General features: G+C 44.4%; 1 protein-coding gene across 2 annotated transcripts; it reads right to left on the bottom strand.

Annotated features, from left to right (window-relative positions):
- LIG3 (DNA ligase 3) lies at window positions 1–27,286 on the bottom strand. 2 transcript variants are annotated; one of them, XM_077296409.1, is made up of 21 exons: window positions 26,981–27,286; window positions 22,720–23,179; window positions 21,919–22,062; window positions 21,378–21,572; window positions 19,295–19,446; window positions 17,989–18,155; window positions 16,487–16,564; window positions 15,904–16,063; window positions 12,401–12,556; window positions 12,182–12,313; window positions 11,039–11,118; window positions 10,867–10,954; window positions 10,591–10,668; window positions 10,255–10,378; window positions 10,036–10,178; window positions 9,648–9,722; window positions 8,931–9,077; window positions 7,500–7,692; window positions 3,746–3,837; window positions 1,597–1,659; window positions 1–895 (listed from the first exon to the last, which is right to left on the bottom strand). In XM_077296409.1, the coding sequence occupies exons 2-21, from the start codon at window positions 23,171–23,173 to the stop codon at window positions 659–661; spliced, it is 2,958 nt and encodes a 985-aa protein (XP_077152524.1). In that variant the 5' UTR covers window positions 23,174–23,179; window positions 26,981–27,286; the 3' UTR covers window positions 1–658. The 2 variants fall into 2 exon arrangements, with proteins under 2 accessions (XP_077152524.1, XP_077152523.1); XM_077296408.1 differs by lacking the exon at window positions 26,981–27,286 and adding an exon at window positions 26,589–26,607.

The raw sequence follows: 27,286 nt of genomic DNA, 5'->3' as shown, positions 1-27,286 counted from the left end.
TGAAAATCATTAGTCTTTAATACATCCATTGCTTTATATATGCTCTACCACACCACATCACTCTGTAGGCGTTACCTGTACAGCTAGTAAAATGGCACATATAAAACAGGTGTCCAGAACAGCAGAGTGTTCAGGTGGCTTATTTAGTTACGGCACCCCACGTGGTAGGAGCATGGTGCCTGGAAATGCAGCAACATTAAAAGTTTACCTAGTACCTTTTCCCCGTGTCCAGAATATTCACTTCTGGACACATGATTATATAAAAGCAATAGTGTTCCCACTCATCTATTTACACCGCGAAAAATAAATGTCGTTTTTTGGGGAGCTCAATATAAAGCAACATTATTGGGGAAAATGCCACACACATTGATACTCGGCAGAATGGTGCTGCAGCCGGAGGTGATGTTCTTACCCAAGACAATTTGGGTACATAACGCTGTGGATCTGGAAGGAGAAGTTCCTGACCTGGGCACACTTCAAAATCGTAGTTAGGATGGTGCGAGGAAAACGTATTTTCTAGAAGACAGCACTCTCATTACTTGGTGCATTGAGTACACTAAGTCTCAGACTGGTTATTCAGGAGAACTACTTTAACATGGTCTGTAAACATCAGGGTGTAAAAATGCCCAGAAGGGTCGTCTTGGCTGATGAGCATTCATTAGCATGGTGCCACAAGTCTACGACGTCGAATGCATTCCCATATCCAGCGCGGTGTGACACGCTTTGCATCGTCAGCGCATTCGGAAACATCACCCATCACGTGTGTAGCAGAAGGAATATCAAATTCTGGGACGAGATCACCATCATAGGCAAGGAAGTAACGGCGCAGTTTTGGAAACTCCTCCAGGGACGATGGGAGATAAAGCTTCACGCCAGTGAAAATATCTAGAAGAGTCTAAAAACACACCATGTTATGAGTGACCATTCTGTACATTAGGAATAGAATTAGCAAACTCTGGATTAGACAATGCAAGTACATACATACCAAGAATCATGCAACTAGCAGTCAATGAAGGGAAGAATTGGAGTTATTGGGTTTATATTTGGGTGAAAGATTAAGATCCTGGGTGATTGGCATAAGGCTGCTACTACTGTATCCTACCAGTCCCTGGTAAAGGAGCCCTTGAGGAACACTTTTGGACATCGATATAAAAGGCGAGTTTGTTCCCATTTCTGCATCTCCATGTGATGTACCAGGTCCTCTGTCTATATAGACCCATCAGGTTTGACCTCTGACTTTTGCTTTATTTGGTGTCAACAAGGCATGATAGTTGGTATATGATGTATGCTAGAGCACCCAGTTCTTTACTTTCCTTTGCAATTGAGGTGCCTATGCACCAATTTCTGTGTTTGACATACTGCTTAGTTTAGGTTATTAAGACCTTTTTACATTTTTAAATGATGGATTCAAAGGTTAAGTTTTAAATAACCACTTTTTGTAAAATAACGTTTCACATACATTGGTGGTGCACTTTCAGATTAATTTATTGCAAATTTTGCTCATTTATTGGTTTAAACCCACTATTTCCTTTCTTATAGTCGCTCACATCTTCACTTTCATGACATCTAGTATAATGATAGAAGACTGATACTTACTTTGGAAGTCGTTGTAGATTGCGCCACATTGTGTCCATTGCTGTGGTTAGAATTTATTTTAGGCTGCAGAGAGAAAGAAGTTTTTAACAAAACAGACATAGCCATAGAAGGGCAATGGACAAAAATGGGTGGACAGTTGAACATTGCATATTTATTTCAGTGGCCATGGTTTTGAATTATGAGTAGTGATGAGTGTGCGTGCTCAGATAGTATTCGAGCACGCCGAAGATACTCTAGGTTCGTGTCTCCACGGCTGCATGTGTCAAGCCTGTTCATCAGCTGCAAGACATGCAGGGATAGCCTGTTTGTTAGACAATCCCTGCATGTGTTGCGGCTGTCGAGCAGCAGCGAGACATGCAGGCGCGGCGACTTGAACATATTATTCGAGCACGCCGAAGATACTCTTATGACATGAGAATGCTTGGATAACTCCTTGTCAGAGCACGTTCGCTCATCACTAATGAAGAGGCTTTTAGAGCCCCTAGAGCCACTGACCAAGGTTACTAGACGTCCGTTCGCAAGATCCTTTACCAGTTATTAGAATTAAGGTTATAGTTTTTATTCCCAGATCAGTTACATTTCTTTTTCAGATCCAGAATATATAATGAAATAATAAAATAAAAATAGTAGTAAAAACATACATTTTCACACACGACAGGAGAAAATAGCTACAGTACTAATGTACTGTATATAATCGTGCATAAGTCGACCCGAGTATAAGCTGAGCCACCTAATTTTGCCATCAAAAACTGGGAAAACTTATTAATTTGAGTATAAGCCAGGTATGCATTGTCCCCTCATCCCTATCTTTGTATTCCTGCCTCCTTATCCCCTATCTTTGTGTGCATAATTCCTATTTAAAAAACAAAACAAAAACAGATCCTACTTGCCTTCCCTGCGTGCCCTCGCTGCATCTCATTCCGTGCCAGCAGCTCTTCCGGCCGAGCGATCCCGGCTCGTTAAGGTAATGAATATTCAGGTAATGAATATTCACTCCACGCCTATCGGAGTGGAGAGGTGAATATTTCATTACATTAATGAGCTGGGGACACGTGATCGCTCAGCCAGAAGAGGTGCTGGCACCGGAACAAGATGCAGCGAGGGCTCGCAGAGAAGGTAAGTAGGATGTGTGCTGGCAGCCGGAGGCTGTGGCAGTAAATGTGCGCGCTATTAGAGAAATGAATATTCATTGCTAGCGAAGTGAATATTCATTTCTCTTTAGCAGAAGCACAGGCTTTAGCCGCAGCCACCTCCTGCCTCTGACCCGCTACTCCGCCGCTTCCCCTCCCCAGCTGTCTTTCTGAAAGACAATGACTTGTGTATAAGCCGAGGGGGGGGGGGGGGGGGGGGGGGTTCAGCATAAAAAAAAAAAGTGCTGACAAACTTGGCTTATACATGAGTATATATCGTACTTGGCAAGATGTCCTGTTTATGTGAATAGAGCAGGACAGTGGTGATAGAGTAGCATCCAACAAAGGAGAAAGGTAATGTATGATTGCTGCAGCCAAACCACCAGTCAGTGAAGCGGAGTATGGAATTTTTTTCTATTTTTTTGCAAACTCAAGTTATACTTATAATAAAGAAAAAAAAAGCAAACAATACATAGTCATTAAGTAAAGTATTAATAAAAAAATATATACAAACAAATGATTGTAGTGTGGGACATCCTCAGTTAGGGCAGTAATACCTGGCAAGAAGGAGGATAACATTGGGAAGGTATACCACATATGATGCAAGGTGCCGCTCATTCGACAGCCCCTAAAGCACAGGTGAGAGGCCTCAGGGCGGGTTAAAGTGCCGGGTGTCAGCTCTGAGAATCAGCTGACAGCCGGCCGTGAACCACCCGTGTGCGCGGCCGATCGCGATGACATACTATTCCGTCCATGGGAAGTAAGTCCCAGGTCACATGGATGGAATAGTACGTCCGATGGCAGAGAGGGGTTAAACGCATCCAATTGTGGAACTTATTATTCCAAGATCTATTGATTAAAATGTAATTTGTTAATGGGAAAACCCCTTTAAGCCCAACCTCTGTGCCAGAAAGGCCAACATAAGACACATGACAATCTTCCAAAATAACGGACAATTCAGGCAGTAGCTACATCCTGCCAAAACTATATCATTACAGAAATCTAGAATAATTGCTCACCTTTTTACCCTCAGATGGGGCAAAAGACACAGTTTTCCTCTTCTGTGCCTTAGGTGGCTCTTCACTTTTCTTTGCCTGTTGAGGCTTAGCACCTTAACACAATAAAATGAAAATTAGAACATTTACACCACAACCACAGATTAATCTAAATAAAGGATATCTTATTATTTATATACAGGTCCTTCTCAAAAAATTAGCATATAGTGTTAAATTTCATTATTTACCATAATGTAATGATTACAATTAAACTTTCATATATTATAGATTCATTATCCACCAACTGAAATTTGTCAGGTCTTTTATTGTTTTAATACTGATGATTTTGGCATACAACTCCTGATAACCCAAAAAACCTGTCTCAATAAATTAGCATATCAAGAAAAGGTTCTCTAAATGACCTATTACCCTAATCTTCTGAATCAACTAATTAACTCTAAACACATGCATGAGGCTTTTAAAAACTCCCTGCCTGGTTCATTACTCAAAACCCCCATCATGGGTAAGACTAGCGACCTGACAGATGTCAAGAAGGCCATCATTGACCTCAAGCAAGAGGGTAAGACCCAGAAAGAAATTTCTCAACAAATAGGCTGTTCCCAGAGTGCTGTATCAAGGCACCTCAATGGTAAGTCTGTTGGAAGGAAACAATGTGGCAGAAAACGCTGTACAACGAGAAGAGTTGACCGGACCCTGAGGAAGATTGTGGAGAAGGACAGTGGACTGAGTCTGGTGTGGAAACATCCAGAGCCACCGTGCACAGGCGTGTGCAGGAAATGGGCTACAGGTGCCGCATTCCCCAGGTAAAGCCACTTTTGAACCATAAACAGCGGCAGAAGCGCCTGACCTGGGCTACAGAGAAGCAGCACTGGACTGTTGCTAAGTGGTCCCAAGTACTTTTTTCTGATGAAAGCAAATTTTGCATGTCATTCGGAAATCAAGGTGCCAGAGTCTGGAGGAAGACTGGGGAGAAGGAAATGCCAAAATGCCTGAAGTCCAGTGTCAAGTACCCACAGTCAGTGATGGTGTGGGGTGCCATGTCAGCTGCTGGTGTTGGTCCACTGTGTTTCATCAAGGGCAGGGTCAATGCAGCTAGCTATCAGGAGATTTTGGAGCACTTCATGCTTCCCTCGGCTGAAATGCTTTATGGAGATGAAGATTTCATTTTTCAGCACGACCTGGCACCTGCTCACAGTGCCAAAACCACTGGTAAATGGTTTACTGACCATGGTATTACTGTGCTCAATTGGCCTGCCAACTCTCCTGACCTGAACCCCATAGAGAATCTGTGGGATATTGTGAAGAGAAAGTTGAGAGACGCAAGACCCAACACTCTGGATGAGCTTAAGGCCGCTATTGAAGCATCCTGGGCCTCCATAACATCTCAGCAGTGTCACAGGCTGATTGCCTCCATGCCACGCCGCATTGAAGCAGTCATTTCTGCCAAAGGATTCCCGACCAAGTATTGAGTGCATAACTGAACATTATTATTTGATGGTTTTTTTGTTTGTTATTAAAAAACACTTTTATTTGATTGGACGGGTGAAATATGCTAATTTATTGAGACAGGTTTTTTGGGTTATCAGGAGTTGTATGCCAAAATCATCAGTATTAAAACAATAAAAGACCTGACAAATTTCAGTTGGTGGATAATGAATCTATAATATATGAAAGTTTAATTGTAATCATTACATTATGGTAAATAATGAAATTTAACACTATATGCTAATTTTTTGAGAAGGACCTGTATACACATGAGGGGGTTACACATAAAATACAAAAATCAATTACAGTAAATAGACTGGTACAGAGGGAAGAGGACCCTGCCCTTGCGGGGTTAAATTCTACAGGATGATGGGGAAGGAGACAGTAGGTCGGGGGTGATGGAGTGGATCCTGTGGTGTTGATGTAACAGCGCGGTCAGTGCAGGTTGTAAGCTTTCTTAAAAATATGGGTACTCCGGTTCCGTGTGAAGCATCTGAATGTGGTGGCTAATTGGACGTGTTGGGGCACAGAATTCCAGAGGATGGGGGATATTCGGAAGAAGTTTTGGATGTGATTGGGTAAGAAATGAGTAAGTGTGGAAGAGAGAAGGAGGTCTTGGGAGGACCGAGGATTACATGAGGGAAGATACCAGGAGTATAGTTCATAGGAGACAGATTATGGATGGCTTTGGATACGCTGGAAAAACTGGGAGGCAATGAAAGGATTTGCAAAGAAGGGAAGTGGGGGCAGGGGGAGTAGCGAGGAGAGAGACTAATTAGTCGGGCAGCAGAGTTAAGGATGGACTGGAGAGGTGCAAGAGTGTTAGAAGGTAGGCAACAGAGGAGGATGCTGCAGAAGTTGAGGCAGGAGATGATGAGGGCATGCACAAGCATTTTAGTAGATTGAGGGTTGAAGAATGGACAGATTCTGGAGATATTTTTGAGCTGGAGGCTACAGGAGGTGGCAAATGCTTGGATGTGTGGTTTGAAGGTCAGGGCAGAGTCAAGGGTTACTGCGAGGCAGCAGATTTCCGGCATGGGGGTAAGCATGATGTCATTTATTGCAATAGATTAAGAAGGAAGATATGCGAGATGGAGGAAACATAATGAGTTTAGATTTGTCCACATTGAACTTGATATAGCTGATAGACACTCCGGGATTCTGGACAGCAGAGAGGTGATGTTTGGGCCAGAGATGTAGATCTGCGTGTCATCAGCATATAGGTGGTACTGCAAGTCATGGGACTTTATGAGTTATCCCAGGCTAAGGGTACAGATTAAGAAGAGTAGGGGTCTTAAGACAGAGCCTTGAGGTACTTCAACAGAGGGCAGGATGAGGAGATTGTGTGGGAGTAGGAGACGATAAATGTATGGTTGGTAAGGTAAGAGGAGATCCAGGATAGGGTAAAGGTCTTTGACACCAAAGAAAGAGAGGAGCTGTAGTAGGAGGCAGGGGCCAACTGTGTAGAAGGCAGAGGACAGGTCAAGAAGGAGGAGTATAGAGAATGGTCTGTTAGCTGTGGCTGTAAATAAGTTGTTAGTAATTTTGGTCAGAGCAGTTTCAGTGGAATGGTGGGGATGGATTGTAGATTGTCGAAGAGCGAGTTCGATGAGAAGTGGAGGGAAAGTTCAGCATGAACATGAAGTTAGTGATCGGTTGAAGAGATGGGTTAGGGTTGGGATAAGTGATGGTCAGGTTGGTGAGGAGGTGGGATGGGGGTAAAGTTCACAAGTTGTGAGGTGTGATTTGGAGAGGAGACAAGTAAGCTCTCTTTCAGTGAGATTTGAGAGGGAGGTAAGGGCATTGGTCTGGTATACTAAGGGGTTGTTGTGGTCGAACAATAAAGACTTGCCTTGTTTGATCGATCTTATTTTTGAACTGTGTGGCAAAGTCCTCAGCAGAGATCAGGGAGGCCGGAGAGGGTAGTGGAGGGCGGAGGAGGGAGTTAAAGGTGTTGAATAAAAAGGTTTGGGATTGTAGGATAAGGAACATACAAGGGATGTAAAGTAGGCCTGTTTAGCAGAGGTGAGGACTGATTTGAATGAAAGTGTCGCTTGTTTGAATGCAGTGAAGTCATCTTGCGAATGTGTTTTCTTCCAACACCGCTATGCAACCTTAGACAATTTCCAAAGCATTTCCAAAGCTTGTTTAGTGAGGCTATTGTGCCAGGGTTGTTTATTGATTGGTTGCACGAGAGGGGCGACCGAGTCAATAGCAGATGCAAGAGTGGCATTGCAGACAGCAGTGGTGTTGTCTATGTTGCAAGTCTTACTGTTACTCCTTTTGTCTTTCCCGGGTGATTTTGAGGTTGACGTTTTAGACCCCTTCAATGAGCCACTTGGTGTTGATGGTCTTGAACTTCCTTCATTTTCACGACTACTGTTTTCAGATGAGCCTTCATCATCTTGAGAAGTTGCAGCAGTAACAATAAAATCAGATTTTTCCTTAGAGACCCGGTAAAGCTCCTAGATGGCAGAGAACACAACTATCATTACACAGCAACTCATAGGCACAACTCGAAAAGTAATGCTCAACTAATAAAAGAAAAATATAAGAAGTTTAAAAAGGGAAACATCATCATCAATTGTCGTGCTGGTCACTGGGGCTTTTTAAGACCAAATTCCCATCCTTTCGGGAAGATTTTACAAGAGTTTTCTTTATCATTAGAGGAAGGATTACATTGACAGGTAACACCTTTATATACAGGTGTTATATACAGAATCCACCATTCACAACAGGCAGCATCACAGTCCCCCTGCCATCAATCCCTTCACGATAACATTTGCACAGGCTCATTAGATCTTTCAATAAAGAAAGATAGGGTTGGAATCTGAGCATTGGGGCGAATGTACACGTGTTTCCTGAAACAGCACATTAGTGTAAAAAAAAAAAACCTAGTGGCCAGTGTGAAAATTGCTTATTTTTAATTTTAACTAACACAAAAACCTGATTTAGTCAATAGGTCAGTTTATGATGAAAGAATACTTTTATTTCTTATTTTGCTCTAAAGATCGATTTTTGGGCACGTTTTATCCATTCAAGCAAAGTTAAAGCAATGGACCCACCTGTATTTTGTTCTTGGAGAAAACAAGGGTTACATTAACACTTGGTCCCGATTCACCAAGACCAGCAGTTTTCATGCCAATCTTCATGAACGGGCATGTTGGGAGTCAGATGCTACTGATTCATTAAAAGGCACACGAGCATCTGAAAACTGGCACACACCTCAACAAGTCTTAATCTAGTTGGGTACTGTGGTGAGGCAAACACCACCGCTCGTCATTGATTTGACAATACGGGGTTGTATGAAAAGGGTATGAGAATGCTAAGTCACTATATTTTAGCACAGTCGTGCATTGTACCAAAACGCTGCAACTTTCAAAACTTTTTATGGACAGAATTTTGTCAAAAAAACCCCAAAACTTTTTTTTTTCCTTTAAGACTATTTCAACCCACTTTGAACTGATTTTCAGTACATTTAAGTGAATGGTTATATTCAAAACTACAGTTGTCCCACGAGCAGAAAAAAAAAAAAAATAAGATTCATGACTAGCTTACAAAACCCCCCCCCCCAAAAAAAACATCAGCCCGATCGGGAAAGATATTAAGTGTTCAGTAAAAAACACAAGAGAACAATGCTACGTAATCCTGACCAAAACTACAAATCTAAATCCAGCCTTCCAAGTTTTTGCTCTGAGCCAACCTTAAGTTGCTGCAGTGTAGTGGATGACTTCCAGTCCTTGTCGTCTCTGAAGCGGGTGCAACGCGGAAAACGAATGGATATGCCTCCAGCTGTATGAGCCTCCGCCTTGGAAAACTCTGCTCCAGTGATTTCCCAGATAGGAGCTTTCTATTAAACGGGTACAAGGAAAACTGTCCGTTTTATAACCTCAGTATGCATGAAATAAAATAAGTAAATTAAAAAGGACTACATTCAGCCGATATTAGTCCATCTTTGGCATGCAACAATTACACAGCTCATTACACGAACTGTACCATTACCGACCCTGCAATTACAGTGATCATTACACCACAAATTTACATTATGTTTATTGCCATCCCCTCGCTCAATGCACTTTACATAATAAACGTTATAAAGTAGGGGAATTCTTATCTACTTTTAAGTCTGAGTTATGGCTGAGAAATGAAAAAACAGGACATTCCATCTTCTGGACTAATATCCAAGACTGAAATATAACAGATCACCGAAATTGTCATATTGTAGAGCGGGCATATGGATAGCCGGGTGGCTCACCTTGGCTGACCCAGAATACATTTCTTGGACTACATGTGACTGGTTGGAGACTATGGCAGTACATATTGGAAGCCTAGATGAGTAATCATATTTCTACCAATGTTTGTCAAGGACATTGTTAGGCTTGTCGACTATAACAATATTGTAGACTTATATGGACTTTACCTCCGGCTCTCGTATAATGAAATCTGGGTAATAGTTCTTATTGATCTTCAGCCATGATGGAATTTTCGCTGCATCCTACAAATTAAGCAAAGATCAACGCACACTGCTTCAAAAAGCAAATAATAAAAAAAAAAAAAAAAAAAGCAAAAACCCTTGAGATTAAAGGATTGTATGTTGACCTATTAACAGTAAATTTAGCCCTCTTGGTAATAACCATGAAAATCATCACTAAATAAGAAAACCCAACATATCGAACTGAGTACTCAGGGAAGCGGTGGGAATAAGAAGAAAAAAAAAAAAAAAAAGAGTAAAAACTGAGCACTTTGTCCTGGTGCCAAATCCAGTTTGACTTCATATTCACTTTACTCCAAAATCAGGAATAGCTAACCTTGCTAATCTTCACCATGTCCAGTTCCTTTTGTAAACGTGCAAGGGTGGCATCATCATAGCCGCTTGAACACTTTGTTACTGTGCACCACTTACGAGTTTCAGGGTCATAGCATCCCATGAGAAATATGGACATTAGGCCCCCTATAATGAAAAACAAAAAGCATGTGTATTAAACGGAACACTTGAAAATGAAAAATTGGTTGACAGGAACACGGACCATTTGCTCCCTTTCCGTAGAATGCTCCCAATACTGCAAGATCAGCAGTATCTGCCATAGCGCCTTCATTCAGATAATCCTTCTTCACTTTTAGCCAATGGCGCTTTCCAGGCTCATAGATTGACTACAAGAGAGAATATAAAATATCAAAGATTAGAATTTAGGTCAAGATGACTTTTCACTTGGCAGATATGCCGTTGAGCGGCATTTTCTAAGTGATAATGCATTCAGATCTTAATATACAAAAAGCTGTACATTGAGAGAACATATTCTTAACACTGGTAAGAACCAATTGTGTAATCACTATTAGGACTTTCAGAAAAAAACAATAGACACCTTCAAGTCTTTAAGGACAAGGCCTTCTAAACCTTCCCGGATGACTCTAGTGATCATATCTGCAAGATCTCCCGCTTTCTAGAAATAAAAACATAGTAGTTAAAATAGGCAGACACAACGAAAGTAGAGATGGCCATACACTATAGACGGAAATAGGGCGATTATGGAACAACCCTTGAACAAAATCATATGATAAATCAATTGTTCTACCAGCGCAGTAGTTCTAAAATATATGGCCACCTTAGGACAGGCTGATCGCCCAGTCAATGCACTCACTGTAACGTGCTTCATCTCCGAGAACAGGATATGGTTAGGGATCTCGATCATGTTGTCTCGCATAAACTTTCGTCGCTCATTGAGTGGTCTGTAATAAGAACAAAGGATCGTTACAGATCGACACAATAAAAATAAATTACTGATCATCTAATTCTGGATAGCTCACACTTACCTGTCCATTAAACTAACGCCATTAAAATATATGCAGTCAAAGACAAAGAGGCAAACATTGGCATCCTGAAAGGCCGCTTTCTAAAAACATAAAATTGAAAAGTAAAAATAAAGCAATACAGATAAGAAAAAACAATCAGCACAAACAATAAAAAAGCAGCTTATACTGCTATAAGCTTTAAGGTCTATTATACCAATAGTAGGTGAGCATCTATGCATCGGATACCAAGGTTCATTCATTTATCCAGATCACCTTGACCACACTCTTTATAAAAAATGCAGAAAGCCTCGGTCACGATTCTGTAGCCGGATATCCTGGGGCAATGGGCTCCTTCCTTGTCCCTCAAGCTAGGACCCTAGGCTATCCCAGTTCATCAGATTAGCCCTGATGGTGAAGATGCTGGGGTCCCGTACGTGGCTGTACTCCTATATGTACGATGATCTGTTTCCTTCCCCAGCATCTTCACCATCAGGGCTAATCTGATGAACTGGGATAGCCTAGGGTCCTAGCTTGAGGGACAAGGAAGGAGCCCATTGCCCCAGGATATATAGAAGTGTACAGGATAACACAAAATCTGACAGACCGGGGAAACCGACAGGAATAAAAGAAAACGACAATCATACCAACACACTCACAAAACAACAGAGTGGAAATCAAGGGAACAGTAGGTGGAGTAAACCAAATGGGAAGGAAGAATTTGTGCACACAATACCAAATCCACGCAGATATCTCCTGTAAACACCAGACTACCCATTCAGAATTTCTTCACCCAAAAAACAGGAAGCTGTAACTATCACCAGCAATTCTCTAGTGCAAACAGGGAGCATATATACCTGAACGGAGTGGCCAACACAGAACAGCTGAGGCAATTCAGGATGGAGAGCTCCAGGAGATAGACAGAACTGATTAACCCCAGAGCAAGGAAGACCTGCACTGCTAAAAGGTAGGTGAAGCAGATCCAATAAGTACAGGGATTTGTGTAACCAGACGCCGCCATCTTCTGGCCCCTCTGTCACATCATTCCAATGACAGCCTCCTTACCTTTAGCCTTCTAAAATAGAGCCATGATCCAGTCTGAACCATGATACACTTTTACAGGTGAAGGAAAATATCGTGAAAAATAAAAAGTAATATTAAACATACCTTATGAACACCTAACGTTCCAAATGGAAGCGGCTTGCCAGTATTGGTGTCAATTAGCAGCACTTCAGAGTCCAAGATCATGCTATTCCCACCTGGAAATGCTTTGGGAATATAATCTTTGAAATGAGCAACCTATGAGCAAAATGTAATGAAGGTTCACCAATGAATAATAACCAAAATGGCCCCCCTCTGTCCAACACCTTACAACAGCTGAATTACCTTGTGAGGAAGAACAGGCTTTAGACTACGACTGAAGTAACTAAAGTGATCCCCGTTTTTATGCACTTGGACTCGCTCCCCGTCATACTTTATTTCTGCATACATTCCATTTGGACATTTCTTCATGGCGTACTCTATAGATTTGCAAGCTTCGGCCTACAAATTTTAAGATGATGTGAGTTACAACTGTGTTACTGCTGACACCCATCACCATGGATCCTCTTTTGGCTCACACTGAACCCTTACTTAACTACGGCATGATAGGAGCGGTAAGGCTGGTTTCACACTTGCGTTTTTTGCCGCTGTGTTTTAGTGCTAAAAAACGCATGCGTTTTTTAGCATGCGTTTTCGGCAACGCATGCGTTTGACGCGTGCGTTTAGCTGCAGAAATGCAACCTGTAATTTCTAGCGGCGTTTTTTTTGCCGCAAAAAAACGCATGCGTTTATTCGCGGCAAAAAATGCATTGCTGTCTATGTAAACGCATGCGTTTTTAAGCACATGCGTTTGCATGCGTTTTTAAACGCATGCGTTTCTATAGAAAAACACACAAAAAAAAACAAGAAAACCCTAACCCTTGGGTTACTAGGGATCCTAACCCTAACCCTAAGGTTAGGATCCCTAGTAACCCTAGGGATCCTAACCCTAACCCTAAGGTTAGGATCCCTAGTAACCCTAGGGATCCTAACCCTAACCCTTAGGGTTAGGATCCTAACCCTTAGGGTCAGGGTTAGGATCCCAAGGGTTATGGTTAGGGTTAGGATCCCAAGGGTTATGGTTAGGGTTTGGATCCCTAGGGTTAGGGGTAGGGTTAGGATCCCAAGGGTTATGGTTAGGATCCCAAGGGTTATGGTTAGGGTTAGGATCCCTATGGATAGGGTTAGGGTTTGGATCCCTTTATCACCTTGATGGTGGGGGGTGGCTTATCAGTGACCTGGTGACCAGGACATTCTTCTAATAAAAAGCTACCCCTAACCCTAACCCTAGGGATCCTAACCCTAACTAATTCTATTAATAGTGGGTTTTCTAGTTAATTTTGATGATTGGCAGCTGTCACACATTTCTCAGCATGCGTTTCAAAAATGCAAACGCAGGAAAAAACGCATGTTAACACGTCAAAACGCCGCTTTTTTTTTTCTGCATGCAAAAACGCATGCGTCTAAAAAACGCAGGGTTTGCATGCGTTTACATGCGTTTTTTCACCACCTGCGTTTTTTTTTTTTTTTTTTTAAACGCTGCAGATCAAAACGCAAGTGTGAAACCAGCAAGACAGACCTACTTCACGTTTATCATTTTTTCTGATGGACCACACAAAGTTGTTTTAACGTCTGTAACTGAGGTTTGTAGTCCCCTTAGATTGATCACTGCATGTCTACCAGGGTGACTAATACTGGCCTATTTTGGAAATGCATGTCATTTGACGGTTATTGTTCTCCTCCTGCATTGTGGATAAATGTCTACTGGAATTATAGGTTCAGTTCTACACACCCACTCAATATTGTGGGTATGGATATATGTTTGTTTGTGTAAATCATGGGTTTGTTGTTTTAGGCAAACTTTTACTCAAACGTTTTGGTACCAGCTGCATTCCTCGCCCAACGCACGTTTCGCCTATTCTTCTGGGGCAAAAGAATAGGCAAAACGTGTGTCGGGCCAGGGACACAGCCGGTACAAAAACATATACCTAGGTATTCTCTATTTATGGTATCATATACCACTATAACAGCAACCAGTTTTTGTTTTTTTTTAAACATTCAATATGTTCATATAGCGCTTTTATGTGTGGTTTTCAAGTGACTATATACATATATTTTTATATTCCTTTGAATCTATTAATGCACTTTGCACCTTATCTATTGGATTCTGAACTTATGCACTAGGCACTTTAATGGCAGCATTTGTCTTACTGCATGAATATATGAACATTGTCCTATAGCAATTATTGAGACTTACTCTATGCACTGCATATTTAGAATTTTGACATTTGTGCATATATGTAATAATACCTCTGCATATTCCTTTTGTGGTTATACCATATATAGAGCTAATGGAATACAATAATTAATATAACCACTGTGATCTATACGAGATATAGCTGCACTATATACGTGAGATATATATTTACAATCTTTTTACAATTTGGTTGACTTGTGTATTTTTCTAATATAGACAATGGTAACCGGGCAGAGTCCTTTAATAGCACGAGGCATCTTGTACTTTATTATCTTATTATTATACTTATAAAAATGAGTTTTTACTGAAAACACCTCGACTCTGGAATATCATCTGGTGTCCATGGATTTGGCATGTATATTGAAGTGTGACCTTGCTAGTTCAAGGAGATTGGGACAGATTAGGTTATCAGCCTAAAGGCCCCGTCTCACATAGCGAGATCGCTAGCGAGATCGCTGCTGAGTCACAAGTTTTGTGACGCAACAGCGACCTCCATAGCGATCTCGCTATGTGTGACACGTACCAGCGATCAGGCCCCTGCTGCGAGATCGCTGGTCGTGTCAGAATGGCCTGGACCTTTTTTTGGTCGTTGAGGCCCCGCTGACATTGCTGAATCGGTGTGTGTGACACCGATCCAGCGATGTCTTCACTGGTAACCAGGGTAAACATCGGGTTACTAAGCGCAGGGCCGCGCTTAGTAACCCGATGTTTACCCTGGTTACCAGCGTAAATGTAAAAAAAAACAAACAGTACATACTCGCCTTCTGATGTCCGTCAGGTCCCTTGCCGTCTGCTTCCTGCTCTCACTGACTCCCGGCCGTACAGTGAGAAGTGAGAGCACAGCAGTGACGTCACCGCTGCGCTCTGCTCTCACTGTACGGCGGCTCAGTCAGAGCAGGAAGCAGACGGCAAGGGACCTGGACACCGAAAGGCGAGTATGTACTGTTTGTTTTTTTTGGTAACCAGGGTAAACATCGGGTTACTAAGCGCGGCCCTGCGCTTAGTAACCCGATGTTTACCCTGGTTACCCGGGTGCTGCAGGGGGACTTCGGCATCGTTGAAGACAGTTTCAACGATGCCGAAGTCGTTCCCCTGATCGTTGGTCGCTGGGGAGAGCGGTCTGTGTGACAGCTCCCCAGCGACCACACAGCGACTTACCAACGATCACGGCCAGGTCATATCGCTGGTCGTGATCGTTGGTAAATCGCTAAGTGAGACGGGGCCTTAAGAGAGGATTATCATTAGGCAGGTTGCCAGCAATGAGAATCGCCTTATCATGGCTGCTGGGTACACATGAATTGGCCAATTTATGCACCAAGTATTCTCAATTTTTCCAATTTTATAGAGCAGTAATGCAATTCAAATTTCATATATTTCATGCCTGCATGCTATAGCGCTAGACTAGCGTTACAGACTAGTACGTAGCACATCATTGCAACCAGTTTCAGTCCCTACATTATGCGGGTCTCAGATTTCATAGCAAGAACCTGCTGATGGATTCCCTTTAGGTGCAATACATATATTCAAAAAGAGACTTCAAAAACAATTTTACCAGCATAGGTTGAACTGGTGTCATAAGTGAAGCTTCAACACTAAGTGTTTTTTTCCCTCCTGGACCTTGCTGTCTGTTGCGCAGAACACGTTCTACAACATCCCCTAAATTACGAGAGGCTTTGAAGGCATCGTACGCATTAGGGTCAAGAGCATCAAGACTGAAACAAAGATAGAATTCAGTTAAGTTTATATAATATCTTACATAGAAATTTTTTTTTAAACAGTTTATTTTTTAAAACCATCCATAAAAATGAGCTGCCCCATGAAAGCAACCACCTGTGATAAAGTAGACCCCCCCAAACAGCAAGAAAACCGAGCAGTATGGCTATCAGCTGTTATCATTGGGCAGACTGAGGACATTTGCACATTTCTGCAAAGGAAATGTAGCATTACACCAGACTCTGAAATCAAAGGGCAATCACGGAACGCATGGTTCACAGTCCTTCAGAGCTAATGAGAGGTCACTTAGCATATGGACAGGACAACTTCCAATGCTGGGAGCCGAGGTTTATAAGTTACATAATGATTTTTCTAGAATATACAGTATCAATAAGAAAGCATCTAGATGCAGAATCACTTACACATGTTTAGCTCCAGAGTTCATCTTCAAATCATGTTTGATAAGACGAATTATGCACTTGAGGTCATTGCTGGTACATCTAGAAAAAAGTACAAATGTAAAGAATCCACTTTAAGGCCATGTTCACACTTTGCGGCGAGCTCTGCGGGTTTATCCCGCAGCGGATTTGATAAATCTGCAGGGCAAACCCGCTGCGAGTATCCCTGCAGATTTATCGCGGTTTGTTCCGCGGTTTCCGCTGCGGGATTACTCCTGTACTATTGATGCTGCATATGCAGCAATATGCAGCATCAATAGTAATGTTAAAAATAATAAAACATGGTTATACTCACCCTCTGATGTCCGGATCTCCTCGGCGCTGCACGCGGCGCTCCGGTTCCAGAGATGCTGTGCCGAAAAGGACCTTCGTGACGTCACGGTCATGTGACCGCGGCGTCATCACGGTCATGTGACCGCGACGTCACCGCAGGTCCTGTTCGCACAGCAACTCTGACCGGGGACGGCCGCGGGCAGCGCTGAGAGGTGAGTATAGCATGATTTTTTATTTTTCTTCTTTTTTTTACCCCAAATGTGGTTCCCATGGCCTGGAGGAGAGTCTCCTCTCCTCCACCCCGGGTACCACCCGCACATTAACCGCTTACTTCCCGCAACGTGGGCACAGCCCCATGCGGGAAGTAAGCGGTTCAATGCATTCCTATGGGTGCAGAATCGCAGCGATTCTGCACAAAGAAGTGACATGCTGCAGGTTTTAAACCGCTGCGTTTCTGCGCAGTTTTTCCCGCAGCATGTGCACAGCGGTTTGCGGTTTCCATAGGGTTTACATGTTAATGTAAACGCTATGGAAACTGCTGCGGACCCGCAGCATCAAAATCGCCGCGGATCCGCGGTAAAAACCGCGGTGTGAACATGGCCTAAGAATTAAACAACCTTTAACCTATTCCGATATGGATAGAATGTGTCAATTTATAAATATATAAAAATAAACAATTAGGCCAGTTTCGAGATCCCGGTATGAATCACGATGTCAGGACTGGTCATGTATATCCTGACCACGAGTTTTGGCACGTGGACCTACGGTCGGTCTGGACATTGTAGTCTGTAGTCAGATTGTGAAATTAGGACATATAAAACTGGCTTTTGGCGACAGTCCAAATAAGATTTGCCTTTATCAATAATACCATTACATTATCAATGCAGTTATATGCTTTGTAGGGTTTCTCTCAGGGAGACAATCCCTTTAAACTCTCCCCAAAAGTTGCCTATTTCAGTTTTTGTATTTTTGTCTTTCCTCTTCTTCCCAGAGCCATAACTTTTATTTTTCAGTCCACACAGAGGTAGGAGGACTTGTTTTTTACAGGATGAGTTGTACTTTTGAATGACACCATTCACCTTCCAACATAAAAAAATCAAAACATTTTTTGGAGTTCTTGCATTTTTTCCATTAGCTAAATCTGGTGTTAAACCCAAGTTACTGAATAAACATTCTGCACTATGATGTAGTACCTGCGTGCAATGTCCTCCAGGACTTTCTGTTGGTCCTCCTCTTTGGTCATTTTGGAAAGCTGATTCAGCATGTCATCCACTTCATGTATTGTCAGAAGACTCTTAGCAGCGGGTGGGAAAGTTTTGCTATCGTCAAAGAAAATTCGAACAGTTTCTGACACATCGCCCTAACCACAAACACAATGGAGTGTGAGAACAACAATCAAAAGCCGCCATAAAAAAAAACAAAAAAAAACAGCCTCTTATTAAAGGCTTGTCTGGCATCAATCACTTCTGCATCGGGAAGAGTGTGCTGCTGAGGACATCTGCACAAACCTGCCAGGACACGTGCACCATAGACCAACATCATGCAGGCGGAATGAGGCTATGTGCACACATTGCGGATTGTATGCATCTTTGCCGCGAAAATGCACACACAACACAACCCATTGAATTCAATGGGATTCCGCAATGCTGTGCTAACGTTGCGTATTTTTCGATGGCGGAATCGCATTGCAGAAAAATACGCAGCATGTTCATTCTTTGTGCGGAATCGCGGGGATTCCGCACACATTGGAATCCATTGATCCACTTACTTTCCGCATGGGGCTATGCCCACCATGCACAAAGTAAGCGGATCATGTGCAAATGGTGCCCGGGTGTGGAGGAGAGGAGACTCTCCTCCAGGCCCTGGGAATAAAAAAATAGTTATATACTCACCTTCTGGTGGCCCCCGGATCCAGCCCAGGCCTTAGCGATGCTCCCAGCAGCTCCAGTTCCCAGTGATGCCTTGCGACAATGACCTGTGATGACGTAACGGTCTTGCGTGATGCCAAGTCATCTGCGGTCATTGTTACAAGGCATCACTGGGAACGGGACTTGCCAGGAGCATCACGAGGATCGGGAAGGCTGCGGGGGCTGCCGGAAGGTGAGAATATCACGATTTTTTTTTTTTATTATTATTTTTAACATTCTGTCTTTTACTATTGATGCTGCATAGGCAGCATCAATAGTAAAAAGTTGGTCACACTTGTCAAACACTGTTTGACAAGTGTGACCAACCTGTCAATCAGTTTTCCAAGCGATGCTACAGATCGCTAGCATTCTGAAAGCTACTTACGCTTGCAAAACGCTAGTGTTAGCGGGAATACACATGATAATTCCGCATGCGTATTTCCCGCAGCAATTCCGAACGTGTGCACATAGCCTCAGACTCGTGCCCATATTCTGGTGGATAAGCGCAGATGTTGTGTCAGCATTTGCCTAGCTCCTCCTAAGGTAGAAGGGAGCAGCGCTGGACTAACATTTTTTTCTTTTAACTCATTACCTGTTCAAGGTCTCGAACCATTTCCTCCTGGTTGCAGTTGAACACCCGACTATAAAGCTTGACAATCTGCTTATCATTGAGGTTGTAGACATTCTTGATAACACCAGGTAACAACAGCTTCACCGTTAAGTATGTGTCTCCATGAAAGACATCTGTTTGAAGGTATAACAAAAATCATATTCATTACCCAGAGTTAGAAAAATATGGCACCTAACCACATATGGTGTGTGGTATTGTAGCTCAGCCCCAGTCCTGTCAATAGAGCAAAGCTGTGTAATTCCAGACACTATGGACTCACGTGGCACAGTTTCTGGAAAAATGCAATGGTGTTTTTCTTAAGAGTCCCCATGGCAACATAATTTGCGGCCGTTAGACAGCAGCGACGTAGGTAGGTACTGCCTGTTTGTTTGACACCCACAACCCCGGGATTGTCTAAGTCGCAAGACATGCAGCCGCAGGGACTGGAACATACACTGCTCAAAAAAATAAAGGGAACACTTAAACAACAGAATATAACTCCAAGTAAATCAAACTTATGTGAAATCAAACTGTCCACTTAGGAAATAACACTGTTTGGCAATCAATTTCACATGCTGTTGTGCAATTGGAATAGACAACAGATGGAAATTATTGGCAATTATCAAAGCACACTCAATAAAGCAGTGGTTCTGCAGATGGGGACCACAGACCACATCTCAGTACCAATGCTTTCTGGCTGATGCTTTGGTCACTTTTGAATGTTGGTTGTGCTTTCACACTCGTGGTAGCATGAGACAGGAGGGCAACGACCCAGCAGCAGGACCTCTACCTCAGCCTTTGTGCAAGGAGGAACAGTAGGAGCACTGCCAAAGCCCTGCAAAATTACCTCCAGCAGGCCACAAATGTGCAAGTGTCTGCACAAATGGTTAGAAACCGACTTCATGAGGATGGTCTGAGTGCCCGACGTCCACAGTCCACAGACGAGGGTTGTGCTCACAGCCCAACACCGTGCAGGACGCTTGTCATTTGCCACAGAACACCAGGATTGGCAAATTCGCCACTGGCGCCATGTGCTCTCCACAGATGAAAGCAGGTTCACACTGAGCACGTGACAGACATGACAGAGTCTGGAGACGCCGTGGAGAGCGATCTGCTGCCTGCAACATCCTTCAGCATGACCGGTTTGGCAGTGGGTCATTAACGGTGTGGGATGGCATTTCTTTGGAGGGCCGCACAGCCCTCCATGTGCTCACCAGAGGTAGCCTGACTGCCATTAGGTACCGAGATGAGATCCTCAGAAACCCTTGTGAGACCATATGCTGGTGCGGTTGGCCCTGGGTTCCTCCTAATGCAGGACAATGCCAGACCTCATGTGGCTGGAGTGTGTCAGCAGTTCCTGCAAGATGAAGGCATTGAAGATACAGACTGGCCCGCCTGTTCCCCAGACCTGAATCTAATTGAACACATCTGGGACATCATGTCTCGCACCATCCACCAACGTCACGTTGCACCACAGACTGTCCAAGAGTTGGCGGATGCTTTAGTCCAGGTCTGGGAGGAGATCCCTCAGGAGACCATCCGCTGCTTCATCAGGAGCATGCCCAGGCATTGTAGGGAGATCATACAGGCACGTGGAGGCCACACACACTACTGAGCATCATTTCCTTGTCTTGAGGCATTTCCACTGAAGTTGGATAATCCTGTAACTTCATTTTCCACTTTGATTTTGAGCATCATTCCAACTCCAGACCGCCGTGGGATATTAGTTGTGATTTACGTTGATCATTTTTAGGTTTTATTGTTCTCAACACATTCCACTATGTAATGAATAAAGATTTACAACTGGGATATTTCATTTAGTGATATCTAGGATGTGGGATTTTAGGGTTCCCTTTATATTTTTGAGCAGTGTATTATTCGAGCATTCCCAAGATACTCAGATAATACTCGAGCATGTTCGGATAACACATCATCGAAGAAAGTTTGTTCATCACTAATTTATGCATACATTTCCGCTAAGCAATTTTTTTTAAAGGGATAGCTCAATCCACCCCCCACAATAAAAAATAAAACATTAACTGTTACACTTAGTGTGAAGTCTTACCTCCACCTGTTCCCTTTGTCAAAAAGTCATGAATGATCTGGGTCTTGGTATTGTAGCTTGCCTGATCTGCTACCATGACACATAGCTTACGGAATTCACGCAGCAGACAGTCCTTGTGCTTGGGATCACATTGTGCTGTGGAAAGACTGGAACCACTGCTAGAACTGGGTGCAGGTGAAGATGGATCTGGTTTTGCTGGAAGAACAAGAAATGGAAACGTTTAGACAAACAAAGTTTGTAAAGTTGTGCACACAGCGACTTGGTGACAGCCTTAGTGATTCTGTATAAACAACATTCAACAGATGTGGGCAAAACAACATTTGGTTTCATGAAAATGCTGAATTTTGTAGCTTTGTTTACTTAGTGTCCTCCTAGTGGCAGCACCATAACACCCATGGTCCTGTATCCCCTCAGTGAGGCGAAGGGGAAAAGGAGATTAATGTTGAATAATAGAGCTCCAATGTGTCAGTGCAGGATCATTATACATTTATCTCCTTGTGATATACCTGGGAACCAAACTAGCTTTCTGAACACAACCTACCTGAAAAGCCTGAAAATTTCAGGGGTGAGGGGTTTGCAGCTGGTGCTTTGGCAGGAGGTGTACTCTGTGCTCCTGGGGACTGGTTGGCTTTGGATGGAGTCTTTTTCCGAGGAGTGGGTGCAGCCCCTGCTTTGGCAGCAAGCTCTGAAGAAAGAAGTTATAGGGCAAAATTACAATTTTTAACAATCATCTACAGAAAGGAACCAACAAAGCCTGTATTTTTTTAAATAAAGCATTTATTATCCAAAACTATTCACTAAGCTACGACTTGCCAACTTTGGACACATCTTAGGAAGAGTAGGAGGAACAAGGCACAGAAAGCCAGAAACCCGATGGCTGGATACTATTAAGATAATGGTAGAGAAGATAGTGGACCTATCTAGGCTTGCACAAGATAGATCTTCCTACTGAGTGTTCAGCCATCAAGTCGCCATGGCTTGAGACCAAGACGAAGGCTGTTAAATAATAATACTTCAAAATTATTCTCACCGGTACAATGTTGTACTAACTGTAGTTGTGCCCGGCACTGCAGAGCTTAGTGGTGCCAGGTAAAACTGAAAGCTGCCTATCAATGGTGCTGATGAGGTTATACAGCCTAACATCTCAGCTCTGCTTAATCTGCAGCAGAGAAACTGATTACATCATAACTGATACACCCAGTAAACCAAATGATACATTGCTGGAATCAGGGTCTCTGGCTGAACCCCGTGCTGCTGTCAGATTACATGACAAAAACCTGCGGACATATTAACTTTCAGAAAAATGGCCTTCTTCATGCACCAATAGGTTAATACAAATTACCTTTGACATGCTGGTTAATCAGATCTTTCTCCGGGTCCTGGAGTTCTTGCCAGCCTTCAAGTTCTGTAAGATCATCAATCTTCTTGGTAGTAGCCCGAACACGTTCCAGTTTCTCAAACATACACTTGACATGGTACCACTCCTTCATATCTCCGGCGGATTCACTAAAGGGATTTGGAACGATTTTTCCAACCCGCACGATTCCTTTGCCAATTTTTTCCTTACATTTCTTGCAACCAGCAGTCCCACGCTTGGCATACTCTACACAGTACCGCTGCTCTGCCATGTTGTGACAACTAGATATGTGAAGAGCAAACTTTAAATGTGAGGTACCACGATGAGGTAAGGGAGAAGAATAGCAGTGTAAAGCAGCAGGACACTGCAAGGCTGTCTTTGTTGCTAGCTGGTAGAAGGTTCTCGCTGCGTGATGAAGAAGTTTAAATGTTCCCGTCATAAACAACTGAAACAGAGAAAGACAGTAGTTTTATCTCCATACATAAGCAGCAGAACATGTGGCTACATAACTATGTCCACAGCGCTCTGCAATGAAATCCCAACACAGAACGCCTACTGTAGGAGATTAGGCCGCATTCAGACGGCCGGGTTGCATGTACTTGTTCGATCCCTTTTTTCCCCCGGATAGAACACCTACCCATTATAAACCATGTTGCTAGTCACAAATCAGTTTTTTCAGGGACAAAACTCAGATGTCAGTTTTCAACGGTATCACTGACGAAATGTGCCAATACAAGTCGGTGGCATCTGGGTGCAATCAGTGTGCTGTCTGTAATTAACATTGGGATGTATAGAAGAACCTGTCATTTATTTATCCATCGGTGCAAACACTGATGACAGTGATGGGACGAAACGGACACGTGGACCACACCACGATGGGAAGAAACGGACACACGGACCACACCACGATGGGAAGAAACGGACACGCGGACCACACTGCGATGGGAAGAAACGGACACGCGGACCACACCCCGATGGGAAGAAACGGACACGCGGACCACACCCCGATGGGAAGAAACGGACACGCGGACCACACCCCGATGGGAAGAAACGGACACGCGGACCACATCCCGATGGGAAGAAACGGACACGCGGACCACACCCCGATGGGAAGAAACGGACACACGGACCACACCACGATGGGAAGAAGCGGACACGCGGACCACACCCCGATGGGAAGAAGCGGACACGCGGACCACACCGCGATGGGAAGAAGCGGACACGCGGACCACACCCCGATGGGAAGAAACGGACACGCGGACCACACCGTGATGGGAAGAAGCGGACACGCGGACCACACTGCGATGGGAAGAAACGGACACACGGACCACACCCCGATGGGAAGAAACGGACACGCGGACCACACCCCGATGGGAAGAAACGGACACACGGACCACACCACGATGGGAAGAAGCGGACACGCGGACCACACCCCGATGGGAAGAAGCGGACACGCGGACCACACCGCGATGGGAAGAAGCGGACACGCGGACCACACCCCGATGGGAAGAAACGGACACGCGGACCACACCGTGATGGGAAGAAGCGGACACGCGGACCACACTGCGATGGGAAGAAACGGACACGCGGACCACACCACGATGGGAAGAAGCGGACATGCGGACCACACCGCGATGGGAAGAAGCGGACACGCGGACCACACCGCGATGGGAAGAAGCGGACACGCGGACCACACCCCGATGGGAAGAAACGGACACGCGGACCACACCCCGATGGGAAGAAACGGACACGCGGACCACACCGTGATGGGAAGAAGCGGACATGCGGACCACACCCCGATGGGAAGAAGCGGACACGCGGACCACACCCCGATGGGAAGAAACGGACACGCGGACCACACCGTGATGGGAAGAAGCGGACATGCGGACCACACCGCGATGGGAAGAAGCGGACACGCGGACCACACCCCGATGGGAAGAAACGGACACGCGGACCACCGCGTGATGGGAAAAATGCGGAACACACCGTAAAGGGAAAAATGCGGACACTTGAACCACACCGTGAAGGGAAAAATACGGACACACGGACCACACCGTGAAGGGAAAAAAAAACAGACACGCAGACCACTGTGATGGGAAAAAATAGACATGCGGACCGCACAGTGATGGGAGAAAACGACACGCGGATCACACCGTGATGGGAAAAAATGGATACAACTAAGCGATTACATCAAGCCACGACCAGAGATAAACTGTTGATGTTGGGGATCTTGACAGGTTCATCTCACCTAAAAGCCGAGATCAGAACAGACATTTATAGGACATTTCATAACTTTTCCACATTATTATAAAAAAATTACATCACATCCTGCACTGAATTACTGAGCCTAATTTATTATACACTGCTCAAAAAAAAAATAGAGGGAACACTAAAATCCCACATCCTAGATATCACTGAATGAAAATCAGATTCAGGTCTGGGGAACAGGCGGGTCAGTCCATAGCTTCAATGCCTTTATCTTGCAGGAACTGCTGACACACTCCAGCCATATGAGGTCTGGCATTGTCCTGCATTAGGAGGAACCCAGGGCCAACCGCACCAACATATGGTCTCACAAGGGGTCTGAGGATCTCATCTCGGTACCTAATGGCAGTCAGGCTACCTCTGGCAACCACATGGAGGGCTGTGCGGCCCTCCAAAGAAATGCCACCTCACACCATTACTGACCCACTTCCAAACCGGTCATGCTGAAGGATGTTGCAGGCAGCAGATCGCTCTCCACGGTGTCTCCAGACTCCGTCACGTCTGTCACACGTGCTCAGTGTGAACCTGATTTTATCTGTGAAGAGCACAGGGCGCCAGTGGCGAATTTACCAATCCTGGTGTTCTGTGGAAAATGCCAAGCATCCTGCACGGTGTTGGGCTGTGAGCACAACCCCCATCTGTGGACGTCGGGCACTCAGACCATCTTCATGGAGTCGGTTTCTAACCGTTTGTGCAGACACATGCACATTTGTGGCCTGCTGGAGGTCATTTTGCAGGGCTCTGGCAGTGCTCCTCCTGTTCCTCCTTGCACAAAGGCTGAGGTAGCGGTCCTGCTGCTGGGTTGTTGCCCTCCTATGGCCCCCTCCACATCTCCTGGTGTACTGACCTGTCTCCTGGTAGCGCCTCCAGCCTCTGGACACTACGCTGACAGACACAGCAAACCTTCTTGCCACAGCTCGCATTGTTCTGCCATTCTGGAAAAGCTGCACTACCTGAGCCATTTTTGTGGGTTGTAGAGTCCGTCACATGCTACCACGAGTGCGAAAGCACAACCAACATTCACAAGTGACCAAAACATCAGCCAGAAACCATTGGTACTAAGATGTGGTCTGTGGTCCCCACCTGCAGAACCACTCCTTTATAGGGGGGGTCTGGATAATTGCCAATAATTTCCATCTGTTGTCTATTCCATTTGCACAACAGCTTGTGAAATTGATTGTCAAACAGTGTTGCTTCCTAAGTGGACAGTTTGATTTCACAGAAGTTTGATTTACTTGGAGTTATATTCTGTTGTTTGAGTGTTCCCTTTATTTTTTTGAGCAGTGTATATTTTTAGGAGACGGCGTACCGTATGTTACACCGACTCCACAGCCCTGGCGCCTTCTACCCTAAACAAATCATTTCCCTTGCTTAAAACAGGGTTTAATTCATGTGTACCGAAATGTGGAACAGCAAAAAAAAAAACAACAACAAAAAAAAAAAAAACACACAACAACATTAGCTGACCACAGGACACAGAAAAAAAAAAACTTATACAAAAAGCTGCAAACTTTAGAACGCCATGAAAAAAAAAGAAAAAGCCATGTAGCATAACCCCTGCTCCCTAACAAGCATATGGCTGGGTGTACCTGGGGTTTGGCTTAGGGGAGGAGAATCTGGCAGCTGAGGAGAGGGCATGCCGAGTGCCAACACGCCTGACCATTCTGCTCCCCATAGATTGTGGCTATTTCTGGGGCCCCTTCACTCAGGAGGCATTCAGTCACGTGACTCCTGTGTTCGAGATAGCAACAGAAAACCTTGAGCTGCCCATAGCAACCAGTCAGAGCCCAGCTCTCTTCCTACAGACTCTATGGATAATGAGAGCAGCAATCGGATAGGGCAGCAGGGTCACTTCTCTACTGGTATAAGTCGCTCCCCAGTGCCAGTGAAGGGCCATACGGCGGAGCTCCCACTGCTGCGCACACCGCTACAAGCCTGCGGAGAACACAGGAATCCTCACGGCTGCCATTTTCTCAGTTACCTTCTGTCATGGCCGTATAACGCGCCCTCGTCTCTGCTGAGCAGGCTGCAGGAAACACCGGGGACAGGGGGAGGCCCGGCAGGCCTCGGATAGTTGCGACTTTCCCTTTAAAACCGGAGGAGGAACATAGTTTCGATGTTAAAGAAGCGGAGCAAGGAGCGAGTGACGTCACGTTTAAAGGCGCAGAAGGGAAAATTGTGCCGATAACAATGAATTAGGCTGATGGCGTCAGCACGCTGCGTGCTACGTGTTGTATGAGCCACGTCTACGGCCGTGTGGGCGGGGAGTGTGTTTGGCGGAGAGGCT

The sequence above is a fragment of the Ranitomeya variabilis genome, chromosome 3 (genome assembly GCF_051348905.1).
Source record: "Ranitomeya variabilis isolate aRanVar5 chromosome 3, aRanVar5.hap1, whole genome shotgun sequence".
In the NCBI taxonomy this organism is placed as follows: domain Eukaryota; kingdom Metazoa; phylum Chordata; class Amphibia; order Anura; family Dendrobatidae; genus Ranitomeya; species Ranitomeya variabilis.
The sequence above is the reverse complement of the archived record's forward strand: the minus strand, read 5'-3'. Positions and strand labels throughout refer to the sequence as shown.